This window comes from Ixodes scapularis, unplaced genomic scaffold (assembly GCF_016920785.2).
Source record: "Ixodes scapularis isolate PalLabHiFi unplaced genomic scaffold, ASM1692078v2 PGA_scaffold1__304_contigs__length_218370807, whole genome shotgun sequence".
NCBI lineage: Eukaryota > Metazoa > Arthropoda > Arachnida > Ixodida > Ixodidae > Ixodes > Ixodes scapularis.
Genome location: NW_024609846.1, coordinates 50115888 through 50143235, shown reverse-complemented (window position 1 = coordinate 50143235; position 27348 = coordinate 50115888). Strand labels below are relative to the sequence as shown.

The window sequence follows — 27348 nt, the reverse complement described above, 5'->3', positions numbered from 1 at the left end:
CCCTCGCTGCAGGTTACTGAACTCTTGTCATACAAGGGGTTCAGTGAGCCTTATTTACTGACCCAGTGGCGCGACTATATGCCAAACGCTACGTTGCCACGGGTGAATAACTGATTAAAACATTGTCTGACACCGTTGCGACATCTGGCCCCACACCACATGAGACTGCGATCAACTTTCTGCAACGACCGCGCGAGATGTGACGTGAGTTAATTGTTTCCGGCGCCTGAATGGCATCAAATGCTGATATCGCGTTATAAACTCTATCATTTAATGTAAGTCAGAGCTTATAACTGTGAAATGACGGCTATCGATTTCTCCCGATGAGCAATTGTGCTGGCGTCAAGGCTGCTGGCTCGAAAGCATTTGCTTGGCGGTATGTCAAGGGCCGCGAGTTCACTGTAGCCTCAATACAAATCAAGATAGTCGTCAGCTCCTCAAACGATGGGCTCCGTCGTCCAAGTATCTTTCGGAGGCAGACCTTTACCGAACGCACCAGTCGTTCCCACCAACTGCCCCACCATGCCACTCTCTCCACGGTGAAGTTTCACGTGATTATTGGAGCGCTGCAGTAATCCTTCGACACTGGGCTGCGCATTATTTCCCCAAAGGCCCTCAAGTCTCTCGCAGCCATTTTGAACGCAAGGGCATTATCATTGCAAATCGTGCTGGGATTTCTCTACGAGCTACAAAACGTCGAAGGGCCAGAATAAAACGTGTCGTGGCTACGGAAGCGACGAGCTCTTCGTGTACAGCTCGAGTTGTCGCGCAAGTGAAAAGAGCAATGTAAAAATTTACGTCGTCACCGTCGGTCTTGACAAACAAAGGACGCGCAAAATCGACTCCTACGACTTGGAAGGTGTGGCCCTCGAGGACTCTGTTCTGCTGTGGTGGTGCGACTAGTGCACTGGCTGGCTGTGCAGAAAAGCGTCGCATGGCCGACACTAGGGTGCCTTAATGTCATTCTCTTTATGGTGACGCCACCCTTTGTAGTAACCGATGCCGACAGCACGCGCTCACGGGTAGAATACAAAGAAATCGACGAAAACAAAATGTAGCCCTAGCACTGTCAGCGCCAGAAACACATGGAGGGATACGCTCTTTCACGCGCTTCTGAACAAAAAAAAAATATAAAAATAAAAGTGGGAACAAAACTTCGAGATGTCTCCACCCTAAGCAAAGCGGACACGAAGGCATCCTACCCGACACTGTCCGATCACCTCCTTTACCATCCTCCGGGCGCTGGGTAGCCGAAACCTCTAACGTTAACTCCGTCATCGTTGCTTGAACGCTTCCATGCAAGTTGCGCTGATGGGCCGAGGTGGCAACCAGCTTGCTCAGGTGATGATCTTTCGGTGGAATAATATGATGCCTTGCACCCTCCGGAAGTTAGGCGTGCTGCAGTCGGCCACGGATTCGCATAAAGCCAGCTTCGCCAATGAAATGCTGCATATCCTTCATCTTTGATCTCGCCGAGATGTCTTCACTTCGGGACCGAGCCCGAATCTCAGCGTCCAAGCATTTATGCCGAGCATGTGTGATCCACAAGTGCTATGTGTCTCGAATTTCCGCTGCCGACAAGCAGGGCTTCATTTGCCCCCTTGGTCGTCGACAATTTTGGATGAAGCGCAGGACCCAAGCCGTGACCCACAGCATTCTCGTGTAGCTTTCGTAGTTCTCCAATGCCAGAAGCGGGGTTGGCCCATTTGCATATATTGAGCAAGACATTCACTTTGTGCCGTCTTTCCGCTTTGATACCGCTTGACAGACCATTGGCTGGAGACGCCGCAGGGGGCCAGTCTATCCGGTCACGCATAGCCAATCTGGTCCGAACCACCATTCATCGTTAGCACTGACATGCCTCACGGTCTTTCCTTTATCATCAAGTCAGCTGGATTCTTGTAACCAGGACAGTGGTGCCACATGCAGGGATTAGTGTTGGCTTGAAGTTTCATAACCCGGTTTCATACGAATGGTTTCCAATTGGTCGCAGATCCCCTGATCTAACCCAGCGCTATCATGGAGTCCGTCCTATGACGGGAAACCCGTTCGCGCCAGCGCCGGGACTGGGCCGGACGGGGGAAATACCAGCTGAGTGAATGGCGGCCAAAACATACCGCAGACGGGTGAACCGAGCGGAGTATTTTGTAATTCCCAATGCTCCCGATGCTTGATTGCGGAGTATTGTCGCACCGAAACTCCGGTTTAAAACCAGAATAAAATCAAGTGATATCGCTTCATAGTATACCGCACTTATGGACCGGAGTAAAATAGTAATTTCAGGTTTATTTACTCCGATGTGCGGGAGTAAATGCTGTACGTATGGGAGTTTAACCGGCATTTTAGCCTTAAAACTCCCCTCTGGGTAACCTTCCGTCCACGTCGTACTGTCGTTAGCCGCGCAATTGCGGTTGGCTTCTCCACATAACTGCATTCGATCGGGAATGAGTGAATTGCCGTTGCTCAGTGACAGTTGACATCCCTCGTGTAACAAAGTATAATAGTCGCTCGGGTATATGACTGCTGTTCGAAGAACCTCGATCATGTGTGCTCATAATTGAAAGCTGCGCAAATGATCCTAGAAAGTATGTTAAAAATCCTGCATATGCTCAAGGAAATCAAGAAAATATTGTGGCTGTACTTACAAGGCCAGTTCTTATTACAACCGCACATTGCAGCCATACAAACATTTCCTTGCAGGTAACAAAAACATGTTGTTCCGTATATTCCCACCAGGACTGAAATCACTCCACTATTGGCGCCACGCGCAGGTTTGGAGAGCAAAAACAATGGGGTTATCTCAAGCCTTCTTCAGACGGCTCTCTTGTATTCCCACAAAATAGCTGCTCCCGTCTCGAATAAGCTTATCGCTCAAATGCTCTTTATGTAAATTTGCAGACTATTTTGTGTTGTTACATGCCGCAGAGGGTTTGAAGTAGAAAACTGTTGGCGTAGATTCACCCCTTGATGCGCCAACATTTAGGTTTCCGACAGCGGAGGGACGAATGGCAGCGACGTGTAGCAGCGGGAAACTGGCGAGAGCAACTGGCGAAGATAAATAGTGTCCGTGCGGAGATGGAGATCGGCGAAACCAGTGGAAGTTTGACCTTCGTGTGTGTTCGTTTGGATTAAAAAATAAATAAAGCGTTTAAAATACTGCCGATTGCATTTGTTCGGAAGTCGCGGCTGTGTGATGCTTCAGTGACCGTAGCGGGCGATGAGTCGTGTTCCAACGCTGTGGGGAGAGAGATGGGCTTGGCGTCTGGCGTTCGGCACTCTGCGGCATCTCGACCTGAGTGTCAAAAGCCCGCGTATGTTGCTGGAAGATAGTTTCAAGGGATGCTAAAAGCAAACGGTTGAGTGTCGGGCGGTGGTATACCTGCTGGGGCCAGTATACCGGCCCCAACAGCTATACCAACGCCCGACACAAAGCGACCAGGCAAGAGCTTGTTAAATATGGCATTTCGCCATATATGGGGAAATGCCAAATTTATCAAGCTCTTGCCTGGTCGCTTTGGAGAGTGACATAGCATTTTTACAAGGTTCTTGGGGGCGTTAATGTGTATTATGGAGCATTTTGACGTCCAGTTCTGGGGGCACTTGTAACTTGTTGTGAAGTAATTGTAGTGTTCTAGCCGTATTACGAAGAGGAAGTATTCGGCAGTGGAACACATCGGAGACAAAGCGGCTTCACGCATTTCTGCCATTGAAATCGACAGGCCTTGAGAACGTGATCTGGAGTTTGACATTTTTGACAGCTTAAAAGCATCGTCCGCAGTCTCTTTTATGTTATGAATTATCTTGCCATAATCCGGTATATCAATTTGCTTTTCGCGAAGCAGCAACAACATTTTTGAGGCAGGAGATGAAAGATTCTGTCTGTGTGCAGCCTCGGGAGGCCATTTTGTTTTAGCCTCGATTTTGAGACCAGTGGGGTGGTTGAATGGTAACTACAATTTAGACTTCCACATCTCCCATATAGTATGTTGTTTTTGGCTAAGGAACACTGCTCCAGTTGTTACCCGGTAGATTATTGTATTATGAAACGTCACTGTGCCATACCCAGCGGTTAGGGATAATTTGATCTTCATGCAGGTCAATCACTATTTCACTTGTTCTCAACAGCCCGTGAAATTACCAGTGCACCGATAAAAAAAGCATATTTACTGTATGGTACATGACGGCTGCGCAAAAACAGGACGAGAAATGTCGTACCTTTACCCTTAATTTTACGCTATAAGTTGTGGTTTTGTGTGCAGATTAATTATGGGAACGCCTTATTAAATATCAACCCAGTTAACAAGAGGACCTTCTCGTTCTGCTTCTTTCAGCTCTACGTTTTCATTTTATCTACGTCGTCTACATGACAATATATCAACACAATAAATATACTGAAACCCTAATTGGATATACTTTCTTAAGCTCACGGTACTCCTTGCTGACCTCCTGGCACTTGTGCTTTTAGGGCACTTCTCCGGATGGGCTCATGAAATAGCATTCGCGCAATGCTGGAGGGGACTCTGCCACCTCGGAATAGTTCTTGTCAAGTGTGGTCTTTAGCTTGAAGAAAGCTAGTGAGTCTTTGTTATTTCTCCAGCCTCCGGCAGTGATCTCACTATTTGCATGTATACGGTCTCTATAGCGGCGAGTGCAGTAAAACTGCTCTGCTTGACCGGTACCCTGGGTCAAGAAATTGTGAAGAACACAGGCAGCTGCCACCATGACCTGTGCCTGCTCGGGCTCTTTTCCCAGTGGCCTCCCGAAAAGCCTCCAATGGGAGCACAGGATCCCGAAGCATCTTCAACGCAGCGCTAGTAGTTAACTTGTAAAGAAACGCAAATAAACCATTGTTTCAATGTCTTCGTGCTTTTGAAGATCTGAAAGCTGGAAGCCTTGAAACTTTGGTGCTGCATTTAACGTTAACAAGCAAAAATGAAATGCAGGCCTCATGAGAAATGTCTTCAGTGGGCTTATAGGTCACTGCACTGCCCTAATTGTTTTAGAGCGCAGCTCTTAGGCGCCCGATTCCGGCATGAGCTTCGTCGCCGTCGCCGTCGGCATAACCGTGAGGTCACGTGACATCGGGGGGGGGGGGTCACGTGACCTCAGGGGGGGCCTTGATGTCACGTGCCCCCCCCCCCCCCCCCGAGGTCAGGTGACCCCCCCCCCCTGACGTCACGTGGCCCCCTGAGGTCACGGGCGTCACACGGGAGGAGGGCACAGGGGAAGGTGGTTGAAGAATGAGGGAGGAAAGGAGGTAAACAAGGAGGAAGGTTGGAGGAGTGGCAGGCAGGATGACGAAGTGAGGAGGAGGGAGGAGGGGTATCCGCGACTCCAACTAACTATAGGTGGCGCCACTCATTTTTCAAGATGGCGGGTTTAGTGAGGGTCAGAGATGCGTGCCGCTGTAGAGCCCGTCTATTGTGCTGGCTTCACTGAGCTACATAAATTATTTCTGGTAATACAAGGAAGCTAATGTTTTATGAGCGCAGGTTACCCGTTTAAATTGAAAACAAGAACGGTGTTTAGCGTATTATTTACGGAAGGATGCGCGTTTTAATTCTGGAATGAAACCGAAACTTACCTCTATTTTGGATTTAATTTCTTGATATAGGTCTTAATTTCGAATCCTTCCATGACTCAAGATGTGTCTCACATCGTAATTATTTACTAAGAAAAGTTGTTCGCGGAAACTTTATTTTGTGACATACTGTTCGATCCAGGCTGATATTTGTAGTTGTTGAAAAAATCAGTGCTGATATTTGTGCGTTCTCGCTGCCTTTCTCTCGCTCAGATAATTGTCATGGGAAATAATGACAATTATCCCAGCACAAGAATAAGAGAATAATTCCAATTTTTATAATATGTCCACGAAACGTACGAACTAATAGACGCTGCTCTCACTGCAACAACCCAAAGACGGAATCCGAGTCAGACAGCTGAAGTGTGTGTGTGTTTTTATAGCACCGCGTGACGCGTAGGACTTCATATTACATCCAGTGTTTGACTGTTTGTCTATCTTGATAACTATGTCAGAGTTTATGATATGCTAAAAAGAAAACAGAATTATACCTTTCTGGAAAGATTATTATTGTTAAATAGCGCATTCTCGTGATCTTGGCGTTAATTGGAGGCGCGATTTTGCCGCGATTTTTATTGATAATAATAATATTAAAATTCACATATTTGAATAAGTAATTCTTCAAGTTCTAATATAATTTGTTGCTTATGATCTAATTTTAAACGCGCGAAGATATATGACAATGAAAACTGTCCTAATTATCATCACTGGTTTCAATTGCTGCATTTTAATTACAAATAAAATAAAAATAGTCTAAAATCAATGAAAACATTTTAGCTAATGTGAGAAATCCATGTAAGATTCCATCAATTGTGGATAAAGTATATTGTGCTATCAAAGTCGCGACTTTTGACAACCGGCGAAACGCCCCAAGTCGCCGCAATATACAGGGTGTCACAAATGAAAATTTACACGGTCTTTTTTACCGCAACAATAAACTAGGCATCGCCGAACGCTCATTCTCCGCCCAAAGGTAGAGCTAGAGGTCACAACCAGATGCCAAAGTTTCAGCCCGATCCGATTACTTAATCAAAAGTTATAACTGATTTTCTGAAAATTTCAATGGGAAAATGAAGCCCATTTTTGCCCGTTTTCGGTTTCTGGTGCCATAGAGCCCCATGTGTTCGAAAACTCCGTCGACCATTGAACTTTTCAGAAAATCACTTATAACTTTTGATTGAGTTATCGGATCGGGCTGAAACTTTGGCATCTTGTTGTGACCTTTAGCTCTACCTTTAGGCGGAGAATGCGCGTTCGGCGATGCCTAGTTTATTTTTGTGGTAAAAAAGACTGTGTAAATTTTCATTTGTGACACCCTGCACTTCCAAACCAAATGCCCAAAAGTATAAAAAAAAGAAAAAAAGCTTTTTTTTTAATTATTAGTTTTTTCATAACATTTATTTACTGTTGTATTTGCTCGCCGTTGTTTTGCCAATCTCAACCTTTCCAGTTCGAAGGAACGCCTACCTGCTTGCACGTCTGCTCACTGCAGCACGTTTCGTTGGCGTTGGAAGCCGGTGAAACAGTAGTGAGTTTTAATATTGCGTATACGAGCGAACTGAAGCCCTTTGTGTTTGCGTTGGCTTTGCGCGTTCCACACTGCGCGTGCGCGGAGCCCGAAATTGCGGTCTTGGATGGCGCATGGCGATGAGGCGCACGCACAGCGTGGGGCACGCAACTCTAACGCAAACGCACACCGCTTGCGTTTGCTTCTATGCGCAATACTAAAACTCTCCAGTACGGTACGATCCCGTACCGGCTGCAGTACTAACTTGGGACAGTGAAGAGTCTTGTTTGCATTCGGAAACGACATTTCGCGAGCCATGATCGCGAGCAGTTCCGCCATGCCCGCTGAGCAGGAGAATCGGGGACCCTCACTAGAGCGCTTCTCGTCTCCGCCGCGGGAGGGCGAGCGTCGAGCTGGAGACGCGAATACCTTCCGCTCAGTACCCTTCCATCCTACTCCTCAAGAGCTGCGCTCTAATTCGGCGTTACAGGGAGTTGTAAACGTCTCTCATTTTTTGTATCATATTTCAAATTTTAGAAATAAACTGCAACTTCAATCGAATGTATTTCAATGATGTCACAAAAAAGACACACACACCCTCTACTTACTTAGAAAACGTCTGAAAGATAAGAAAATGGCATATCAAGCACCTTTGATTTTGAGCCCATTCAGTTACCCAAAATGCTCCTCCTTGTCAGCCGCTTCTCAAAGTACTCCAGTGCAAAGCAGTGAAGCCCACTTTATAGTTAGCCCCTTTGAAATGTTTGTGCTTAAGCCTTCCAACTACCGAGCTCCAATATTTCAAGATCTATAAACTTGGAGCGGGTGCTTGCTCTGTGATTTACACTATCTCTGAGAAAGAAAAAAAACACAGCAGATTGTGTCTTCGTACTGGTGAAGGCCGAGCGGGTTGAACATGAATACATAAAATTGAAAGAATAAAACACAGTGGTTGTCCTGTCCTTAATGAATAAAACACAGTGGTTGTCCTGTGCTTGTCCTCTGTGTTTTATTCTTTCAATTTTATGTATGTGTCTTCGTACTTTCTAAAAAATTATAATGGTGTAAATGACTGAGCCCTACAAGTTCTACATATCAGTGCAATGCAGCAAATGGTGGGGCACTGTGTGACAATACTTGATGCACAAACATTGCCCGACTAAGTCGGTAATTAAAAAATGTCTTGTCATGAAAATTAGATTTTCCAGAGTAGGGCCTGATGAATCTGGCCGCAACTAAAATGCTTCGTCCCCCAGGAAGACGTGCATGCCTAGTGTTTGAGTACCAGGCAGTGGGCGTGGCCACATCAGGTTCAGCTGGCCACGCTCCGTGTTGGCTCCCATGGCGCTCCGCTTGAACAGGCCGCCATTGCTTTGGCAGCCATAAGCGCTACCGTCGATCATTAGAAATCTATAGTTGCTGTCAGCGAGGATTATGAGGACTACAAAGTAGGTTCTCTAAAAGCAATTTGTCTTCAAATGTAAGTTATATACTTTCTCATTGAAACAGATTTGTCAAAGAGTATCTGTACTCCATGAAACAAAAGTCGCTGAGGCACTGAATGCTTCACTAATATAAAAAAAGTTATTTCTTACGTTACAGGATACAATGCATAAAAATTTCTTTATTGATTTTTTTGGGGTATTTTCAACTGTACTCTACACCTTGTAAAATCTAATATTGTTTTTAATAAAGTTTTTGGGTCTTTAAATACGTCGTCCTGCATATTCTTGTTGTATACCTTGTAATTATAGTGTATATATGCAGATGTGTTGTGTCGGTGCATCGTAACGTGTTTGCATTCAACTGCGACCATGCAGTTGAGGAATTGCCAAGGCGCGGCGAATCCGTCAGCGATGGCTTCCCTTGCCTGAACATGTGGCACTTGCACAAAAAAAGAGGCACACAAACTTTGCATGAGATTAAAGTGACGAAGTATGTTTGCTTGTTTATTTCCTCTTGAACACTACTCATATGTTTAAACTCAGTCTGGTCCAAATATGTGATGGGTTAGAACCAGTTCACCAATCACATACTTGCATATACGGAGTCTAGAGCCGACACCAAAGGCTCTGGTGCGTGAATTTGATGGTTGCTTGCAATGTCGGTATGCCCAAGCGAAATGTCGGCGCGGTGTTCTGAAGCATGTCTTCAAAAGAGAAATACGTGCAATATACTATTGAATATTAGCACATCGTGGTAAACCTTAAGTATATTAGAAGCCTATATTTTGAGCAAATGTTAGAGACGGCGTGGTAAACCTTAAGTGTCATAGAAGCTTACATTTTGAGCAAGGTTGGGGCATAGGTATGCAAATGCGTGGGCCCGCAGAGATCACTGACTCTATAGTAATTACTAGATTTACCAAATTGCGGAGCCATGTGGTTACTCTAGGCTAGAGTAACTGCATAAGCCGGGTGTATACATTACAGTAACTCTATACGCTGCTCAAGTGAATCATACGCCGCTACTTTAGCCAACCCAAGCGCTGCGCTGGTTCTTTTTGTTTCGTTTAGTACTCTACATCTGCTTTCAATGCTTAAGTTTTTAGTTCATTTTTTCTGGCCACTCTCATTTGTTTCGAATTTTTCTACATTTGTACGCTACTGCTTAGTTGTGTTTTTTTATGTACTCACGTATTGTTGCTGTGGTTTGATTTTGTTGTTGTCTTTTTGTTTTAACTATGACGCGTCACATAACATGTACCTTCACTTTTTTATTTCTTTGTCTCTACCGGTGTATGAAAAGCGCGTTTGTTTATTAATTACGTCAAAAACAGGTAGACCCATGTGTCTAGCTTTCTATGTTGATGCATCCCTCCTGCTCCGTCCCGTTCTGTGTCTGCAGTACTGTTAAGAATAAAAAAAATATAGAGTCAATACGAGCTTCGTCTACTCACGCAGTCATAGAGAAATGGAAGGAATAAAGTAGGCCACCTGCCTGCAGGCCCCTCCTCTCACTCCTGGCCCGTCACAACGGGGCCAAACTAGAGTATATAAAGTTAGTTGTCGTTCCGCTGATTAAACCTATCGCTATGCTGCGTGCAACGTGTCTCGCTACTTTGGTAAGTGCCTGTTCATTTATTTATGGACGGCGTCGGCGTTAATTGCCTGCAATTTTGGCTCCCACAGTTCGCCTACGGAGTTTTTGGAACAGCTCCAAGGCAAGCCCGAGAACTGATAAACGCATTTGACGCTTCAAAGGGTCCCCCTTATACGTGAGTGCGCCTGTACACGTTACAAAATACTACGTCGTCGACTAGATTTATTACAACTACTATCAATAGGTATTTATCGGGATTAAGGCCGGTTCATAGATACATCGCAGCGCCAAATCAACACTAGTAACCGCGCTGATACAGCTATGATTTGAACGTAGTTTAGCGTTCGCTTAGCGCTCATGGAGCATTGTAGGTCAGTGCTTTCGCGAATGTTGCATGAATTTAGCGCTACATCCGCAAGGTCAGCTTTATTTATAGCGCTGATTGATACGTAGCGCTGAGGCAGCGCTCTGCTACATATGTGAAGAGGCCGTCGGATTAGAGTTTCAAACAACAGTTATGTTAGATAATAAAGATCCAAGAAACGTTGTTTATTTTTACGCTTCAATTTATACTTCGACAGGGGTAATAACTAATTCCCTTGTGTGAGTTTTCTTAGCGGCGATATTTTGATTATTTCCAACCGATGCGCGATGGTTGAGGGTGACGAAAAAAAAACTGTTTTTCAGCCATACCTTCTTACCACAAACATAAATTTAGAACACAATTTCCCAATCTCTACCCGTTTTGCTGTCGATGAGCCTCCTGCCGGCGTAAGCTTGTGTGGCGCGTCTACCACGTGGTGCCCGTGGTAGTCGCGCACCACGTGATGCGCGTGATTCACGCTGCATTAGCAATATTCTTGTGTGGTCAATTTTTTCGGTTGTCTCTACGCGAGAAAAGAACAGTTAAAATATCAAAACTGTTTGCCTTTTCACGAGGTGTTAAATTGATTTAGCCCTCCGTAATGACTTACATTAAAGCTTTAATTGCGATACAACCCAACAAAGTATTATTAAAAATAATAAGCAGATATGTTTAACTACCTTACTGATCTTGGCGACTATCTTCTCATCTAACGTTCGTCTAGACCGACCCAGATAATGTGAAAACGATCCTTCACCATCTTTTACAAACAAAATCAGTCTGAATGGCAATGAAACTTCATACAGAAAAGAGAAGATCAGTCAGAAGAAGGCGGTGTATGGTTTTCACTTCGGGTGCGAACCTAGGCGAATGAAGAATTATTACGTAAATATCTTCAATAGTGCGTTCAGCATGAATATGTATAATAAACATTCCAAGTAAATAAATTATTGATAAGCACATTAAACCAATACCATTGGGTGTTGCGCTACACAAAATTGCAAGCTAAAAGTCAGAATTATCAATACCTTAACTTGGAGAGGGCAAGTGAGAAAATATAATAGACTGTGGTACAAAGTCGCGCGATTATACGTACAAACAATGCTGAACTGCTGCGACGGACTTCCGCTGTTCAGTTGGTATCATGCACCGCTGTATAGTTTATGTACTTGAACATATCAGGTGTTGATATAAATACTAGTAACCAAAATGAAATAAAACTGCCTAGTTCATGTTTTGCGAACATCCAACCTCCTCTTAAGCTGTAGTTATATTTTAAGATAAAGGGGAGTGGGCAATTTTCAAAATTGGCGGAAAGATTTCGTTGTTTCCTTGGCGTTCCTTTCATGAAATCAGAAATACCCCCGCAGTGTTCTCCGCTGTTTTACGATCAGACGTTTATGCACCGATATGACACATTCCCCATTCAAAAAAACCGTAAGGCATGTATATATGTATGTGCATATACCACGATGAAAAACACACATCCAGTTGATGCTCGGCCAAGATTGTCCACCACACCTTTCCTGGGAAGTGGTACCATCGGGGAAAAATGAAATGCGAACAGAGGAGCGCGTGGCTCGCGGTACAGGCTGCGCCGCCTGGAAGTGAACCTAGGGGCGAGGGTGCGTGGCCTACTTCGATACGTTCACGCCCCTCGATTGGCGCTTCCCCAGCTTCGCCAGTGCGCCGCTCAGTGCGCTGAAAGCTGTCACCGCTATCTTTGCGTGCTCGGTGAGTGCGGCGAGCTTCTTTGCACCGCACGCGCTGAGCCAGCAAAGATAGCGGTGATAGCTTTCAGCGCACTAAGGGGCGCACTGCTGAAGCTTGGGGAGCGCAGAGGGAGGGGCGTGAACACGTCGGAGTAGGCCGGTAGGCCACGCACCCTCGCTCCTTGGCTCACTTCCAGGCGGCGCAGCCTGTACCGCGAGCCACGCGCTCCTCTGTTCGCATTTCATTTTTCCCCGATGGTACATAAATCGTGTTCTAACACAATGTATTTTATGGCTCGCACCTAACCACACCAAGCTAGGAGCCAACCATGGAGTTATTAAAATGTACGTTAGGGGTTCAACTGGAGCTAGCGTCTTTGCGACTTCCGGGAGTCAAATTGAAGCCGACAGCATCCCATGCACTTTTACAGTGCTCCTGCGCATTCCTATGGGGAAACGTGCATGAATTTTGTCCCTTCGCCAAAAAATAACATGAATAACTTTTGCAATTGGGGTCATTCCAATAGGATATGCCTTTATTAACATTGTAAAAGGTAATTGCTTTGGTTACAGGATTGTTCTTTACTAGTGAACGACGTTAAATTACGCTTAATTTCGTACATTTCGTACATCTGTACCATAGCAGGTATGTAAAAACATGCTACGATTCCAAGCAAAATAAAAATTAAATTAAATGTAGAGTGCTTTCGCGGTTCGACTGCATTCCGATGAAGCTTATATATTACTAATACGCAAATCCCTTCACATTTATGAAAATGACCCTGTCGTGCATCTTTGCGAGCGGTTAAAAACGTTCTAAAAATAGTAAAGACTAAAGTATGTGAGCTATTTATTTATTTATTTATTCATGATACCTCAAAGGCCCAATTAATGGCATTACAGGAGGGGGGGTACATTCAGGGTAAGTATCAATCAGAACAAAAGAATAGAAACAAAGTCAACAATAAAAAAAAAATAAAAAAAAAATAAACCACACACACAGACACGCGCGCTCCGGGGAAAAAAACAATCTTAGATTACAGGGAAAGAAAGCAAATGCAAAGCGAAAGTATGTAGATAAAAGAAAACGGATGTGAAAATGAAGTTATAATGCTAGCATGCGCGACAAGAACCCAAAAAGCAATGATTCAAACTAAATGATTACAAATAATAATGACAATACAAAAATTCACTTTGACGCAAAAATGACAGAGTGAAAAAGGCAATAGAACAACAAAACAGCAATTTTCAGGATGCAGGGGGGAATCATGGGGGAAAAAAATGATTGGAGAGGGCATTGCGAAACATTTTTTTTATCAGATATGTTGACGATGGCTTCGGGAAGACCGTTCCAGTTCTTGATTGCGTTAGGAAGTGCTGAGTTATTAAATGCGGCTGTGGAGCCAAATATGCGTTTGAAGCTTTTGCTGTTATTTTGACGATGAGATACTCTATTCGGTGCTTCTAGAAGTGATGAGCCTGGTTGACCGGGATTAAAATGCAGACGATGTAGCAGACAAAGTAGTGAGATTAGGCGGCGAGTTTCCCGGGGGTGAATAGAGTTGTGCTGTTTAATGAGCGAGACGCTAACAAATCGAGAATAAGATGATGATATAAACCGAGCGGCACGGTTTTGGACAGATTATAAAAAAAAAGGTGAAAGGTGTTTCTTTTTATTATTTCCTATACCGGGCCGCTTTTATCGGGAACCTGTTTTCTGGCTTCTCTCTATTTTCAGATATCTCTATCGTGCGGGTGACGTTTTGAAGGCAGAACAACACGCAACTTTGCACATGTTCACGAGCAGAAAAAATAAAGCGGGACTTGTTCCTTGCACATCAGACAATATTTCGTGGCCTTCAATTTGTTTTGATCGTCTGCATGTACATAAGGTTACTCATCCAGTGTTACTGCGTAGTTCTTGCCGTCTCTCTTGGTTTTCCACATTTCATCGTTCGCTTGGCATTTATATATCCCCATGCTGGAAAGCACCGACGCCGTGTTCACACTAAAAGTGTCCTACCGTGCACAAAAATATATATACGAAGCCGTTTTATCACCGGTTTTAATGCCATGAATTTAAAATAAAAACGCCGTAACTAGACAATTATTTCGTCTGCATGACTGAGAGAGGTACCATCATAGTATCAACAAATCATTCGTAATATTTGGTTTTATACTCACGCGCCGGGAGAAAAGGCACTCTCTTTTGCCCATAGAAATGCATTATTGGAAGTCAACTTCCGACTGGTTTCTTCCTACTTCAAATTGCAATTAGGGTCCCTATATAAGAGCTTCTTACAAGTAGCGCCATTTTTCGAAGCGCCGATTGCGTGACGGTGCAGGTTTTGGGAAGCAAATAGCGGCGCACAGCTGAGTTTTGGACTCAATGACTCCATTTTGTTCGAGTACACTGTGCTTCATTATCTGTATTAATTTTCGTTACTTGTAAAAAATAAATATTCGACGCCGCGTGTGATGCCCTATATTTTTGTACAGCCATCACACGCAACGTCAGTGCTTGGAGGCATTGAAAAATACTTTTACTGCCTTGAAATACGCAAGAAAAGCAACATAAATGAAAGAGATCTGGGGAAATAAGCCTCAGTGATAAGTTTATTGCATGCAGAGCCGAAGACGCTCAATAATTGGCCGAGGAACGCTTTTAGTACGATGATGCTCCATAGCCATCTTGGTGCGACTGGATTTAACGACCCTTTCGAAGCTTCGAAGCATTAGGGAGTTGTAGTACATCGTTTTTCTCCTCCGCTACGGTATCCGTGAAGAAAACGCCGCAGCTGCGCATGCGCGACCCCAGCCTTCTCTGCATGGTTCAAGGTCGTGTGGCAGATTACGGAGCGCTTTCCGGGTGCTTAGCGGGCTTCGGAAACGGTCTACTACAATTCCCTACGGAAATGGTTGAAAATAGCGGTCACAACGGTAACGGACAGCGATCAGCAAATGACCCTGAGAGGTTTTGTCGTCGTATAGTGGTATTTGTTTGTGTCCGGCAAGCAGGTGGGAAGGCAATGACGCTACTTTTCTAGATCCAGTGACTTAAATTTGTAACAGCACACTAGCGCCATTTGAACCTCTAGCGTACATTATAATAACTCAAAGGTTCCAACAAACAAACGTTGACAGGCCGAGTGGCAGCCGAACTTCGACGCAGCGTTTGTCTCCTCAATGATTGGGAACCAGTTCCAGCCGAACCTTTTCCTAGAGTGTCTCCGTTTCATTCTCGGCGGCGAAAAATGCAATGTGTTCAGACTCTAGCGGCGCTCTGCTATGGGAAACAAGCGCGCTTCGGGCTTCCCCAGAAAAAAGGTGCAAGAGAGAGCGAAAAAAAAGCAGAGAAATAAAGCAGACTCATTTGTCTCAAAGTGTTGAAGTAGTTCCGAGTGTTTAGTTCTCTTTTGACTCCAGCTGGGGCCAGCTGTACTTCGTTTAACCTTAGCATGGAAAAACTGGTCTTAGCAGCCTATTAACCTGGGCTCGTTCTGAGCATGCGCTTTAAACAGCACCCACAAATATGGCGCCCAGTGAATACTCTTTATACTCCCGTACTCCGTTCACTCTTAACCTGACACTGCAGCCAATTCAACAAGCACGAGAGCGCTAGGTCACGGCTTCAAATATTCTTCCACGCAACCAGCGCTCGCGAGAGCGGCACGTCTGAAAGCCAGGACTGCGGGCTAGCTCGCGCTTAATTGTACCTTTGGCAGCAGTCTCAGCTTAAGGTGAACGGAGTATACTGCCTGGCACGCCCCAACAGCCTCTGAGCAACTTGCTTTTAGTCTGCGACCGCAGGAGATGGCAGCCACAAGTAAGGCATCCACGAAGCGCTCAAGGGCTTACCTTGCACGAATCGACACATGGCCGCTTCGCTCCATCCAGTCTCCACATGTGTACTGTTTCTTCCCGCTAACAGAGCCCGTTCTGTGTTACCAGTCCATTTGCCCCGCCAATACGGCTAAGGGGCGACATTTTGCACCGGTCATTAGTAAATATTCGATTAGAGATAATTTAACTGTATTTAAATATGGCACACAACACCGACAATGTCTTATTTGAGTTATATCTCTGTATAAGTTAAGGGAGATTTTCATGTGCCTCATAAACTTTTGAAGTTCGATGATAAAACTACGTAATTTATGTATGTACTTATATTACATGGACATTCTGGGATAAGGGCTAAAGGGGTGCATATGTTCTTGCAGAAGGAGATCCTTATCAGATGCATTTGTTTATTCAACAGACCCGCCATTCGTGTCGGCAATGTAATGCACGTGGCGGGAAAGGTAGGCCAGGTCCCGATGAAAGCGTTGATAGTTCCAGGAGGAATTGTTAACGAGACACGGCAGGTAAGTTGACACGTTTTACGAAAACGTTTTTATTTTGTGTGCCTTAATTTTGAGGGAAGTATTACAATGCACAGCCAGTGGTGACGAACGCATTTTTAGTGCGATTTATTTGTTCTTTTTTAGTTTTTTTCTTATTACAAGTTTGTGATTATAAGTAAAATATTGTACGTGGAACCTATTGAATTCAGACACAAGATTAACCAAAGATAATAAAGGCGCGACATCATCCTGTTTGTGAACGGTTACTGCTGAATTAAGGCATCTAGGAACCCTGGGCTAAGGTACTCTATGAGTACCCTACTCTGGCGATGAGGATAACAATGACCATCATAATGATGATAACGGTAGTGGTCGTGGTGGTAACAAAGACGGCGGCATAGTGTATATTTTAGTACCTTGTAAAATGGAAATATAATTCAGTTCATGTCTTTTGTTCAGCCTCTTCTGTACTGGTCATTGCGATAGAATTTAGAGCTGCCTTGCCGGCAATGAACTGATGGCAATTTTTTATTAGTGACTGCTCCAAAAAAATGAAACGCTCAGCACTTAAATTGTTTTTTAAGTACAAAACTGATATTGTTAAAACATTGGCGAAAATACGCATAGGTATTGTTCACACCTAGCACCTTCGTAAGGCCTCATACGCCGTCAATTGAAGACCTTTCGTTGAAAATGTTGACTTCGTTCATGAATCTGTTTGACCACTATGACAACTCGATTTGCACAGTATGCACGTCAACGCCAGCTCACACAAATTTATCAAGATGTCAACTTGTAGCACAGGTGGCTTTCGTGCTAACATGTCGCGTGACATGATTACTGAGATATGAATTGAACTAGGCAGTAACTGGAAGGATCACGCAATACTCTCGTTAAGAGAAAACTAGCCCCCAAATGGTAGGCCTTACAAAATCGGCGACTCTCACACAAAATCTACAGCATGTAATTTCATGACTGCTTCGAATGATTTGAAGTTGTTTAACTACTTTTTTTTTAAAATTAATTACTGACGTGAACAGTGACAAAACCCTGCGCAGGCAAGAAAGACATTTGGATGGTTAAAGGCGTCTTTAAGATCACGCCCTTTCGACCACGCTCTACTAATAACGAACCCTCCTGTCACAATTAGAAATACTCCCACGTTTTTGCCATTAAAGAAGATGCATGCAATTTTAACACATCAACCACTTTCGTTTCAATTCATCTAAATTCAAGCAGTATCACATAAAAATTGAGGAGATATTTTCAAACTGTTGAACATAAGTACCGTCACTTTGAAGGGGAGAAATGTGTCAATCAGCTATGGGAGTAGGCTTGTTTCTTCTAAATTCAGTAATTTCAAAATATCATTTTCAACATATTGCTCAAAGTGGAGTAAAAAAAAAAGGTAATACTTTGGAGGTTTATGAAACCATTGCAGAGTTCATATCAATATGTGGAAGGAACATTGTTCACTTGAATCGGCAAATTGCACACCAATTATAGAGCACGAACCGGTTCCTTGAAACTCCTGTAATTGGCTAAGAAGGAAAGGTTCTGGAGGTCTACCGGTGTAGTTTTTGCGTGTTTTATGCTTGCGGTTTTAAAGGAAACTATAAACCTTTTTTCCTCAGCCGCATTGGCGCTGCTATCTTGGAATCACATGACGTGGCTGCCATTTGGTTGCTTCAACTCGTCGCTCACTGCGCGGTTTGGCGAAAGCGTTTTATTAGTACTTTTGTAGCTTTCACCGCGCTTTCTTGCCTTGCTCCGTAAAGTGTTGTTCGATACTAATATATAGAACCTAATTGCGTTACATCATAACGGTCACAACTTCTTCTGTTAATTTTGCAGCACGATTTTACTATTTCCACCGTCACCGTACGGAATGCGTGGAAAGAATGAATGAATTAAACGTGATATTGAGATTCCACCCTAATATGGGTTATCTATTGTGGGGTTCTTTATGGAGGTCCCTCTACTAGTAATCGCCGCCCGATCGGTATGCGCTTCGCCCGTCACCTAGGGAGCGACACACTGCAACGAGACGACAGTGAATGGGTTTACTGTACCACTCGGTTGATCGTCGTCGAGAGCCGGTAGTCCCGGCCCACCGACCTTTGTTGTCGCCCGTCGATCAGAGCTCACAGTCGGAGTCCTTGTCCAGGCCTGCGGATCGCTTTTCCCACGCCAGCGCTGCGTAGGCTGGCTGTCACGGGCGCGATCAATGCCCGAGTCTCGCTGCGGAACCACCCCGGGATCGTCGTAGCCCAGGTCATATGGCCAGGGCTCGCCGTTTCTACCGGTCTTGCTCCAGACCTCGCTGGTGGACCGCTCCGGGGTTCGTCAGGCCAGGTAGCCCGGCTCGAACGTTCTTGTCCAGCTACCAGCCTTGCTCAGCTCGCACTGTCTCGCGCCAGCTCGTGTCTTCTCCGCCGGCCGCCTGTCACGTGCCCTCTGCCTCGTCTTTCACCCCCGGCTCCCACACTCTCCCCCCCTCAAGGCCCGGACTTCGGGGGACTTCATGGGCCTCAGGGAGCCGCTGGGCTTCATGGGCGGCCGCTGTTGCTGTTGCCGGAGCGGCCACGTTGCAGCGTCCGAAAGCGGCGTAGGTTGTGGTGGCTAGCGAAGCCGGCAGACAATGCCGACCTCTCTGTCGCTCGCTGTCCTACTCACCGCGATGCAGCAGGGGGCTTGCTCTAAGCTGGTCCGGCCGACGCAGACGGACTTGCCCCGTTCCGCATAGAGGTCACAGCGGGCTTAGAACTGCCCGCCTCAACCGTACGTCAGGCCGACCAACTGTCGGCCACCCTGAGCACTTGGGAAAACAAATGGTCCCGTCTTCCTTCCCGGTAGGCTTCCTGGGTTACAGCGTCTATGGCCGTCTTTCCAAGAAGCTATTCTGCGCAGAACAAACTGTTAAAACAACACACAGCGAACAAATACTCTGCCGCAGATTGTGGCAGTGGCCATAGCCTCTACCGCCACATAGCTTGCCGACGGGTTCATGTATCATGCGGCTAACTCAGCAAGTCCGCATTCCAGAGCTCCCTCCTGGGTCGCCAAGAACAGGGGATTTCTCGTGCCCTGCCGCAACCTCATGTTATACGTCTTCCCCATCGCGACAACGGTAGTATCCTTTCAAGTCAGCGATGTGAACCGGGCAAGCCTCCTCGTTTGTATCTCGCCGAGTAAGCATAGAAGTAAGACACGACGCTAGCGTCTTTATACCTCGGGTTCCCTTCTCACCTCGGAGCAAGCGGTGCGGCAAAACCACTAGCTGCGTCGCTCAACGCGTGGGTTTCCTTCAGAACAGGTAACGATGGTGTAAACCTTGCCCGTTTTTTTGTAACAGGCGAAGGGATGCAAAGCCTGTGGCGAGATGGCCATATACTATACCCGCGTTCCGCAACGGCTACCTATACCATGTGCTAGTCAATGTAAGCGTCAGTGTCCCCTTCCGTCCACGTGCGTACGTGCTCTAGGGACTGATCGGTCCTCGGAGGGAGCGGCAGCTCAGCGAGCAAGCCCGCTCTAACCGTTCATGACTCAAGGCAAGCTGGACGACTACAAGCCACTCAAATGTCTACCGCCTCATCCCCGGCCAGGTCGTGACGCGACACAACTTATTAAAAGTCTTGCTGTCACTGCCACGACCGGCCAGAGTGAAGCCGAAAAAGTATCCTATAAAACATTTCGTAGCTTTCTCGGAACGACCCCTTTCAAGGGAGAGTCGTCCTTCTGCCCTTCGTCGGTTGTTGGAGTGACGCGAAGCAAGTAGCCGTCTTGGCCCAGCGGTTACAGATCATACTGCTCCTTAACTTGTCTGCCAGGTTCCCGGTGTCAACTGCAATTTACGCCAGTTTACCCGACACCCGCTGACAATCTCGTCCGCCAGTGTTCCCGGTGCCGACCGCAATTCCCGCAATCTTTCCGACACCCACTGACAAATACCCATCTGCACCCCGGGCCTCGACAAGCGCTTACTGGCTCACCGCATCACTCCAATCCTAAATCCTAAATATGCAATAAGTCCTGGCTGTTTTCCCTCCTGCCAGTCGCTATCCTGCCTTCCAGCGAACCTGCCGTGCCTCTCTGCCTCCGAAGACGACTTTCTTACATCTTAACCGCGCTCCTCGTGTTCCCCCCGGCTGCGTCACCTTCTGCCAACCACTATTCTGGGGTACCCGAGAATGCGCGTCCGCAACCTCGTCCTTCGAGACCTTTAAGTACTCCATTCGAGGAGACACTTGCTGAGCTCTGCTGAGAGACAAGTCACCAAAATTCCAACATACTTTGGCTGAACGGGCATCGTTAGCGTTAGTGAACAATCCGCTTAACGAATCCATAGGACTCCCTGGGGACGACTAGAAGTAGACGCATACCGAACGGCTCCACGTTGGGCGCCATTTTAATGTGGGGTTCTTTATGGAGGTCCCTCTACTAATAATAGCCGCCCGATCGGTATGCGCTTCGCCCGTCACCTAGGGAGTGACACACTGTAACGAGAAGACAGTGAATGGGTTTACTGTACCACTCGGTTGCCCGTCGTCGAGAGCCGGTTGTCCCGGCCCGCCGACCTTTGTTGTCGCCCGTCGATCAGAGCTCACAGTCGGAGTCCTTGTCCAGGCCTGCGGATCGCTTTTCCCACGCCAGCGCTGCGTAGGCTGGCTGTCCCGGGCTGTCAATGCCCGAGTCTCGCTGCGGAACCACCCCGGGATCGTCGTAGCCCAGGTCATATGGCCAAGGCTCGCCGTTTCCACCGGTCTTGCTCCAGACCTCGCTGGTGGACCGCTCCGGGGTTCGCCAGGCCAGGTAGCCCGGCTCGAACGTTCTTGTCCAGCTACCAGCCTCGCTCAGCTCGCACTGTCTCGCGCCAGCTCGTGTCTTCTCCGCCGGCCGCCTGTCACGTGCCCTCTGCCTCGTCTTTCACCCCTGGCTCCCACACTATCTATGGGCTGACGTAACTGATGGTCCAGATGCATCATCGTTCTTGACAATTGTCTTTTTGTGCTGGTTATGCAGCGTCCACAGCCGATGGGGGTTTTAGGATGGGGCAAACCATTGTTCCCAGGTGGTGGGCCTAAGGTGTGCAGCTACAGAAAAGAGCAGGGTGTTGTGGGAAGGCTGTGCTCTGGTACGCAGCCACAAAACATGTTCGTTGTTCGGGTACTCACAGCAGTAATCGCATTGTGGTGGTCCCGTCCGACCCTCGATTTAATGTAGAAGGTGGTCTATGTATATTGTATATTGATCGAGTTCGTGCGCAGCGAGTGGTGGTGGCTGTTCTTTCGTCCAAAATATGCGATGGTGATGGCAATCTGGTCAGGTTATTCCTCAGGATTGCCAAGAGGTTTTTTCTGTCTATATGTAGAATTTCATGGTGCACATAACGGTCGTACGTGCTTGGCCATAAACTTTCCGGAGCCGGAGATGGAGCTCGGGTGAGTGTGTCTGCTCGTTCATTCCCGGGGATGTTCTGGTGTCAGGCACCCACGTCAGAAAGGAAGTATGCGTTGGGTGTGTTTGCAGATATGTATGTAGCTGCATTCGGATGTGGGGGAGGAGACTGTTCGCCTGATATGCTTGAAGTTCAGTTTGACTGTCTCAGTAGATGGTCACGTCGTCGGTTCTATGTTCACCCACAGTGGCTTGAATTTCCATCGATGTTGCAGACAGGGCCATGGTGTATTTCTTGGTTCTTTCTACGGAGTCAGATTCCAGCGCTGTGATTCCGGTGGCGTTCTCTTGATTGACAGTTGCGTTCACATTGCAAACGCTTTGCGTCGCCGTCAGTTGAAGGGATCGGTGACGTCTGGCGGCCGCCTCTCTCCGGCCCGTGTGGCGCAATGGGTCCATGTTACGCGGTATAGGCGAAATCGTTACGCGTGGGAGCGAGTGCCAAGGCGGGAGTTGGACCGGTATGGCTGTTAATTGGGTCGTGTTGAAGTTTATGGTACGAAGGATGGCCCTCCCCTGATTTGACGTAGTGGGCCGTTGCTGTTGTGCCAGTCGGTACATGTCAAGGCGTTCGCTCATGGAGTTGAAGAGTCCCGCGTTACGAATGACTTCGTTTGGTGAATATTTGGGGACTCCCATTATTGTCTTGGTGGCCTCGCGGAACATGAGTTCTATTTTGCGGTGCTGAGTTTTGGTCAAGTTTATATAAGGTGCTGCGTACATAATACGACTTGTGATAAGTGTCTCCAGTATCCTGCAAATTGCATTACATCATAATGTGCACAACTTCTGCAGTTAATTTTGTAGCACGATTTGGCTATTTTCAATATCGGCGTACCGAATACGTGGAAGGATGTGGCACAGAAATCAGCGTTAGCACTGAGCCCCATCGTTTATGTAGATGAATAAGACAGCATGAGGGTTCAGATGTCAATTACTTATGACAACTCAGGTTTGTTGACTAATAATGGCGGTACACTAGCAATAAGAAGCGCGTATATTTGGGAACGCGCATGAGAATCGGAAGGTGACAAGAATATTCAGCGTAAGGAGACCTTCCTGAAATTATCGTCATTTGAATTTATAACAGTTACATGTGGGTCCGAGACGTATATCTGGCAAGGCAATTTATTGCGAGGTGCAACACTGGCAGCCTCAGAACAACGTCTGTCTGTAACATCAAATCGGGGCTTAATATATACTAATAAGATAAACCGGACGCAGACGCACAGCACTCTGATGTCAGACATAAAAGTGCATACTTCATGGCTTGCTGTTATCAGCTACTCGCAGATACGACAATAACAGATAGAAAACAGTTCCTGGTGATTATATGAGAGAACTCATGGAGGAGATGGTCAGCGAACGCTAACTTGCATTCGATCTCATGCTAAGAATAATGGTACGTCAGCATCAGGTGATTTGTTTGTTGAAAACATCATAAATACATGTGTTCGATGTTTTCAATAGACCAATATCACCAGCTAGTATGACTACGCCACCGCTGCCCCAATGCATCGAGGGAACTTTAGTCCTTCTGCACGTGCGACGACCTTGCTGGAGCTCTGCCCGTGTAAAACACGAGACGGCACGAGCACTCGCATGCACGGCAGGATGCCCCCCGTGAACTAAAGTTATGAAAGCTCCACGCATGCGCTGAACACTCAGTGAGGGTGTCCATTGTTTTGCTACATAAACGTTCGGGTGATTAGTTTACATGTGATGTTTAAGAATTTGTATACTGTGCTCGGTCCCATTTCTGCCGTCTGTCAAGTGATTTATTGATTGTCTTTAGGTAAACAGTTCAATTCACCTAATTTATTTTAACACAAAATTTCGGACTGACCACGTAAAAGCTGCGTCAGACAGCTTCAGAGTAGTGAGTTTTATATTACCGTACACACAACCTTTGATTATAAAATAAATGGTTTCATTTCTATTAGTCATTCCAAAACGCGGTTTGGGTTCGGCGGATGCGCACTAATGACGACGATATATATATATTTTTTTGACGTGCTCAATAATTTTGCATACATTTTTCAATCTCTCACCCGTGCCTGGGGTCCGCAATATTTGACACCTATACTCCGCGACAACTTTTCTTGGCAATGCAGTGGAAGGTACGTCCCGCGTCCCCTCTCCCATTTTGAGTGTAGGCAGGCTCTCCTCCTCTCCCCGGAAATGTGGGAGGAGGAGAGCCTGCCTACACTCAAAATGGGAGAGGGGACGCGGGACTTACCTTCCACTACATTGCCAAGAAAAGTTGTCGCCGAGTATAGAAAAAACATCTGCTGTAAATTTCCCCAGTCCAGCATTGCCGATGGCGAGTAGGCGGAGAGCAAGTCGTCTGCCTCTTTCGCAGAAGTTGCGGTGACATCAGAACGACGCCGAGCTATGATTGGCTTTGATTGAAAGGATAGTGAGTAGAGCTCAATGTTAGATGCCTTGAGGTCTGCCCACTATTTTTTTATTCGGCCAATCAGAGCCCAGCGTCGTCCTGAGGTGACCGCAACTCCCGCGCAAGAAGCAGGAGACTTGTTCTCCGCAGAGGTTTACATTTAGTGACTGGCGACGGCGAAATCTACAAAGCGCATTTGTTCAAACAATAGAAGATTTGTTAACACAGGTCCATAAAGTGGCGCTAGCGTACGAGGTCAACAAAACTTTCCGAGGTAGATCGGGGTTTTCATTGAAGGTTAACTTAGACTACCTGGGTAAACGTGCAATCGAAAGCTCGGTTACACGGCGTTTTCTCCGCAATAAGCCTTTGTCAGATTGCAGGCACCTCGGCCGGGATTCAAACCCTCCACATGGGGATCCCTAGGCCGGCGCTTTGCCTTGGAGCCTCCCAGGCGGCTCCGAGGTACTTCCCATGCGCCCTTTATTTCATTTGGCGAATTTTATGTAAGACAAATGTCAAACTTAATTTGACGGGCCTGTCACTTATAGGTATATGATATATTTAGTACTTTGTAAGCAAATGTCCGTATAAATGTAGTTTAATAGTTTATTTCCTAGGGCTAAGATTATGAAATGTTGTTAATTAGTATATTAGCAAGCTTATCAATTGAATGAATTCTCTACTCAGCCTAGGTTCCCCTATAAAATATTTCTCGAATATTTAATTGTTTTTATAAGACAGGTGGAGGCCATAATGTTTTTTTGTAAATTATCTGCTTCACTGTACAATACTTTGTTAGTCTGCGAAATCCACTAAAAGCTGGGGGTCCATACGAAAACCCAGCAGTGAGTAGTAAACTCGCGAGATAATATCTACTGCCCAATTTATCATATTCGTAATCAAGTTGTCGACCTGCTTCTTCACATCCATATCTTGGTATCTTTATTGATTTATTTTTCTGGCAACTAGCGTCATTGTGTGCGACCGTAGACGATGGTAATATTATTTGTACATCAATACTGTCGTTTTGCCCCCGACCTTATTCAGATATATCAAATGTGTATGTAAACAAGCCCGCAATTTAGGCTCAAAACCACTTCGCAGTTCTCAAAGTGGCTCAGTACCACTGTTGCATTGGTTCTGTGCTACGAAGGAAATATTTGTACCATAAAATGAGGCAAAGTTGCACAAAACAGCCAGACGGCCGCATGCCCGTTTAAACCGAATCCAGCCAAATCGAAGCAACCTAATGGCGGCGAGTGCGTCAGCGCCCTCTATCTGCCGGTCAGGCAATTACTGAGATGAAAAGGAGTGTACATACAAAACTTCGCTGAAATAAAAAAAAAAAATAAAAGAGGTCGCGTTTATATGTGTGTTGCTTGAATAGCCTTCGGTAATAGCTGCCTTCCTTCCGGCCTGCCATTTTGTTTTAACACGCCAAGTGAGCCTCAGTACAAAAGAAAATTCGGTGGCTGTCCATCGGTATGGTTTCAGTTAGAGGACACTTCACAGGACCGCCACCCGAAAAGACGTATTTTCAGTGTTTTTCTTCCACCATACTTCAAAATTTGTGCAGACGCGTAAAACGAGATGCATGCCTCTTTGTTCTTCCGTTGCTTATTTACTCTACTGCAGCTGAGTTAATGAAAGAGCCTAGAACTTTATTGCTAAAGTAAGACATAATTGTTATCCACCACACCGGGTCATGCACATGCACTGTTCTTTCTTAATATTTAAAAACACGGTAGTTTCATAAAAAAGAAATATGCAAAATTAGCTCCCCTTTTCTCAGATTAAGCGAATCCTCAAAAATCTATCGTCTTCTAATGTGCGATTATGGAAATGACCTTAGTCACACTTATGAAAACATGTGTTTAAAATTTTACTAAGGTGTTTCACTCGTACCTACAAAACCTTCATACACGGAGGGTCACTAATGTCCGTATATGCTTTTCTGCAATGCAGGCACTCACAGCTCTTGAAAAAACTCTCAAAGCTGGGAGGATGAGCTTGAAAAACGGTGAGTTGAAATACATAATGACATTCAACTTTTATTTTACTAAAAGGATAGCGTGTGGGTAAAGCGAAAATAAACGCAAAGCTATAAATACATAAGACAAAAAACACCATATCTTCCAATTATTTTTGGCATGATTATCTTCATTGTCACAAAAAAAATAATTTGTTATGAAACTTTTCAATGAAAGATTCGCTTGATATTTGTGTTCCTGTCCTGGTAGGTTTTCACCTGATCAAAACAGGTGCCGCTGAATTGTTTTCGAATAACATTGGTGATTGGTGGATGATCACTTATTTCCCAGTGGTCAGTTTTCATTTTTTTTAATTTTCAGTCACTAAAACAACTGTGTATCTCACCGACTGGAAGGATAATGAAGCAATGGACAAAGTCTACTCAGAATGTACGTAGTTTGCGTTTGTCTTTCGTTCACTGTTGATTTATATCCTGCAGGCGCGCATGCCTAAGCATATAATAAATATTTCATAAAAATGCAGCCGAAAAACGAGCAGAGAACAAAAAGAGACAAACAAGGATACTTCGCGCTGCACCGTATTTGTGTGCTTGTTCAAAATAGTAATATATTTGTGCCTACTCGCAAATTTGTCTTCATCTTTGCATGGTTACTGATACGCATATTTTACTATTTTCTCCCTTGCCTTTGCACCACAGTTTTTTCTGAGCCGTTTCCTGCGAGATCACTGGTCCAGGTGAAATTTCTGCCGGGGGTAAAGCAACAGTTTGTTTGAAACTACACTTATGGGTTATAGACTAATCTGAGCGCGAAAACAACCTAAAACATAAGAAGATGCTGCTGCTCAGATGTGATATAAGCAGCATTGATATTCAGCGTCTTCGCATTTAATTTTTATGTTCGACTTTGTTAGAAACGTTAACCAGTGCTTCCTTATCCTTTTTATT

General features: G+C 45.6%; 1 protein-coding gene across 1 annotated transcript in view; it reads left to right on the top strand.

Moving 5' to 3' along the window:
• Window positions 1-10122: 10122 nt before the first annotated feature.
• The window catches only part of LOC8038617 (2-iminobutanoate/2-iminopropanoate deaminase-like), an 87338-nt gene continuing 70112 nt past the window's right edge, over window positions 10123-27348 (top strand). Inside the window, exons 1-4 of the mRNA XM_040223660.1 lie at window positions 10123-10152; window positions 10220-10305; window positions 16465-16570; window positions 26376-26430. Coding sequence (XP_040079594.1) covers window positions 10123-10152; window positions 10220-10305; window positions 16465-16570; window positions 26376-26430 — 277 coding nt within the window. The remainder of the gene's footprint in view (window positions 10153-10219; window positions 10306-16464; window positions 16571-26375; window positions 26431-27348) is intronic.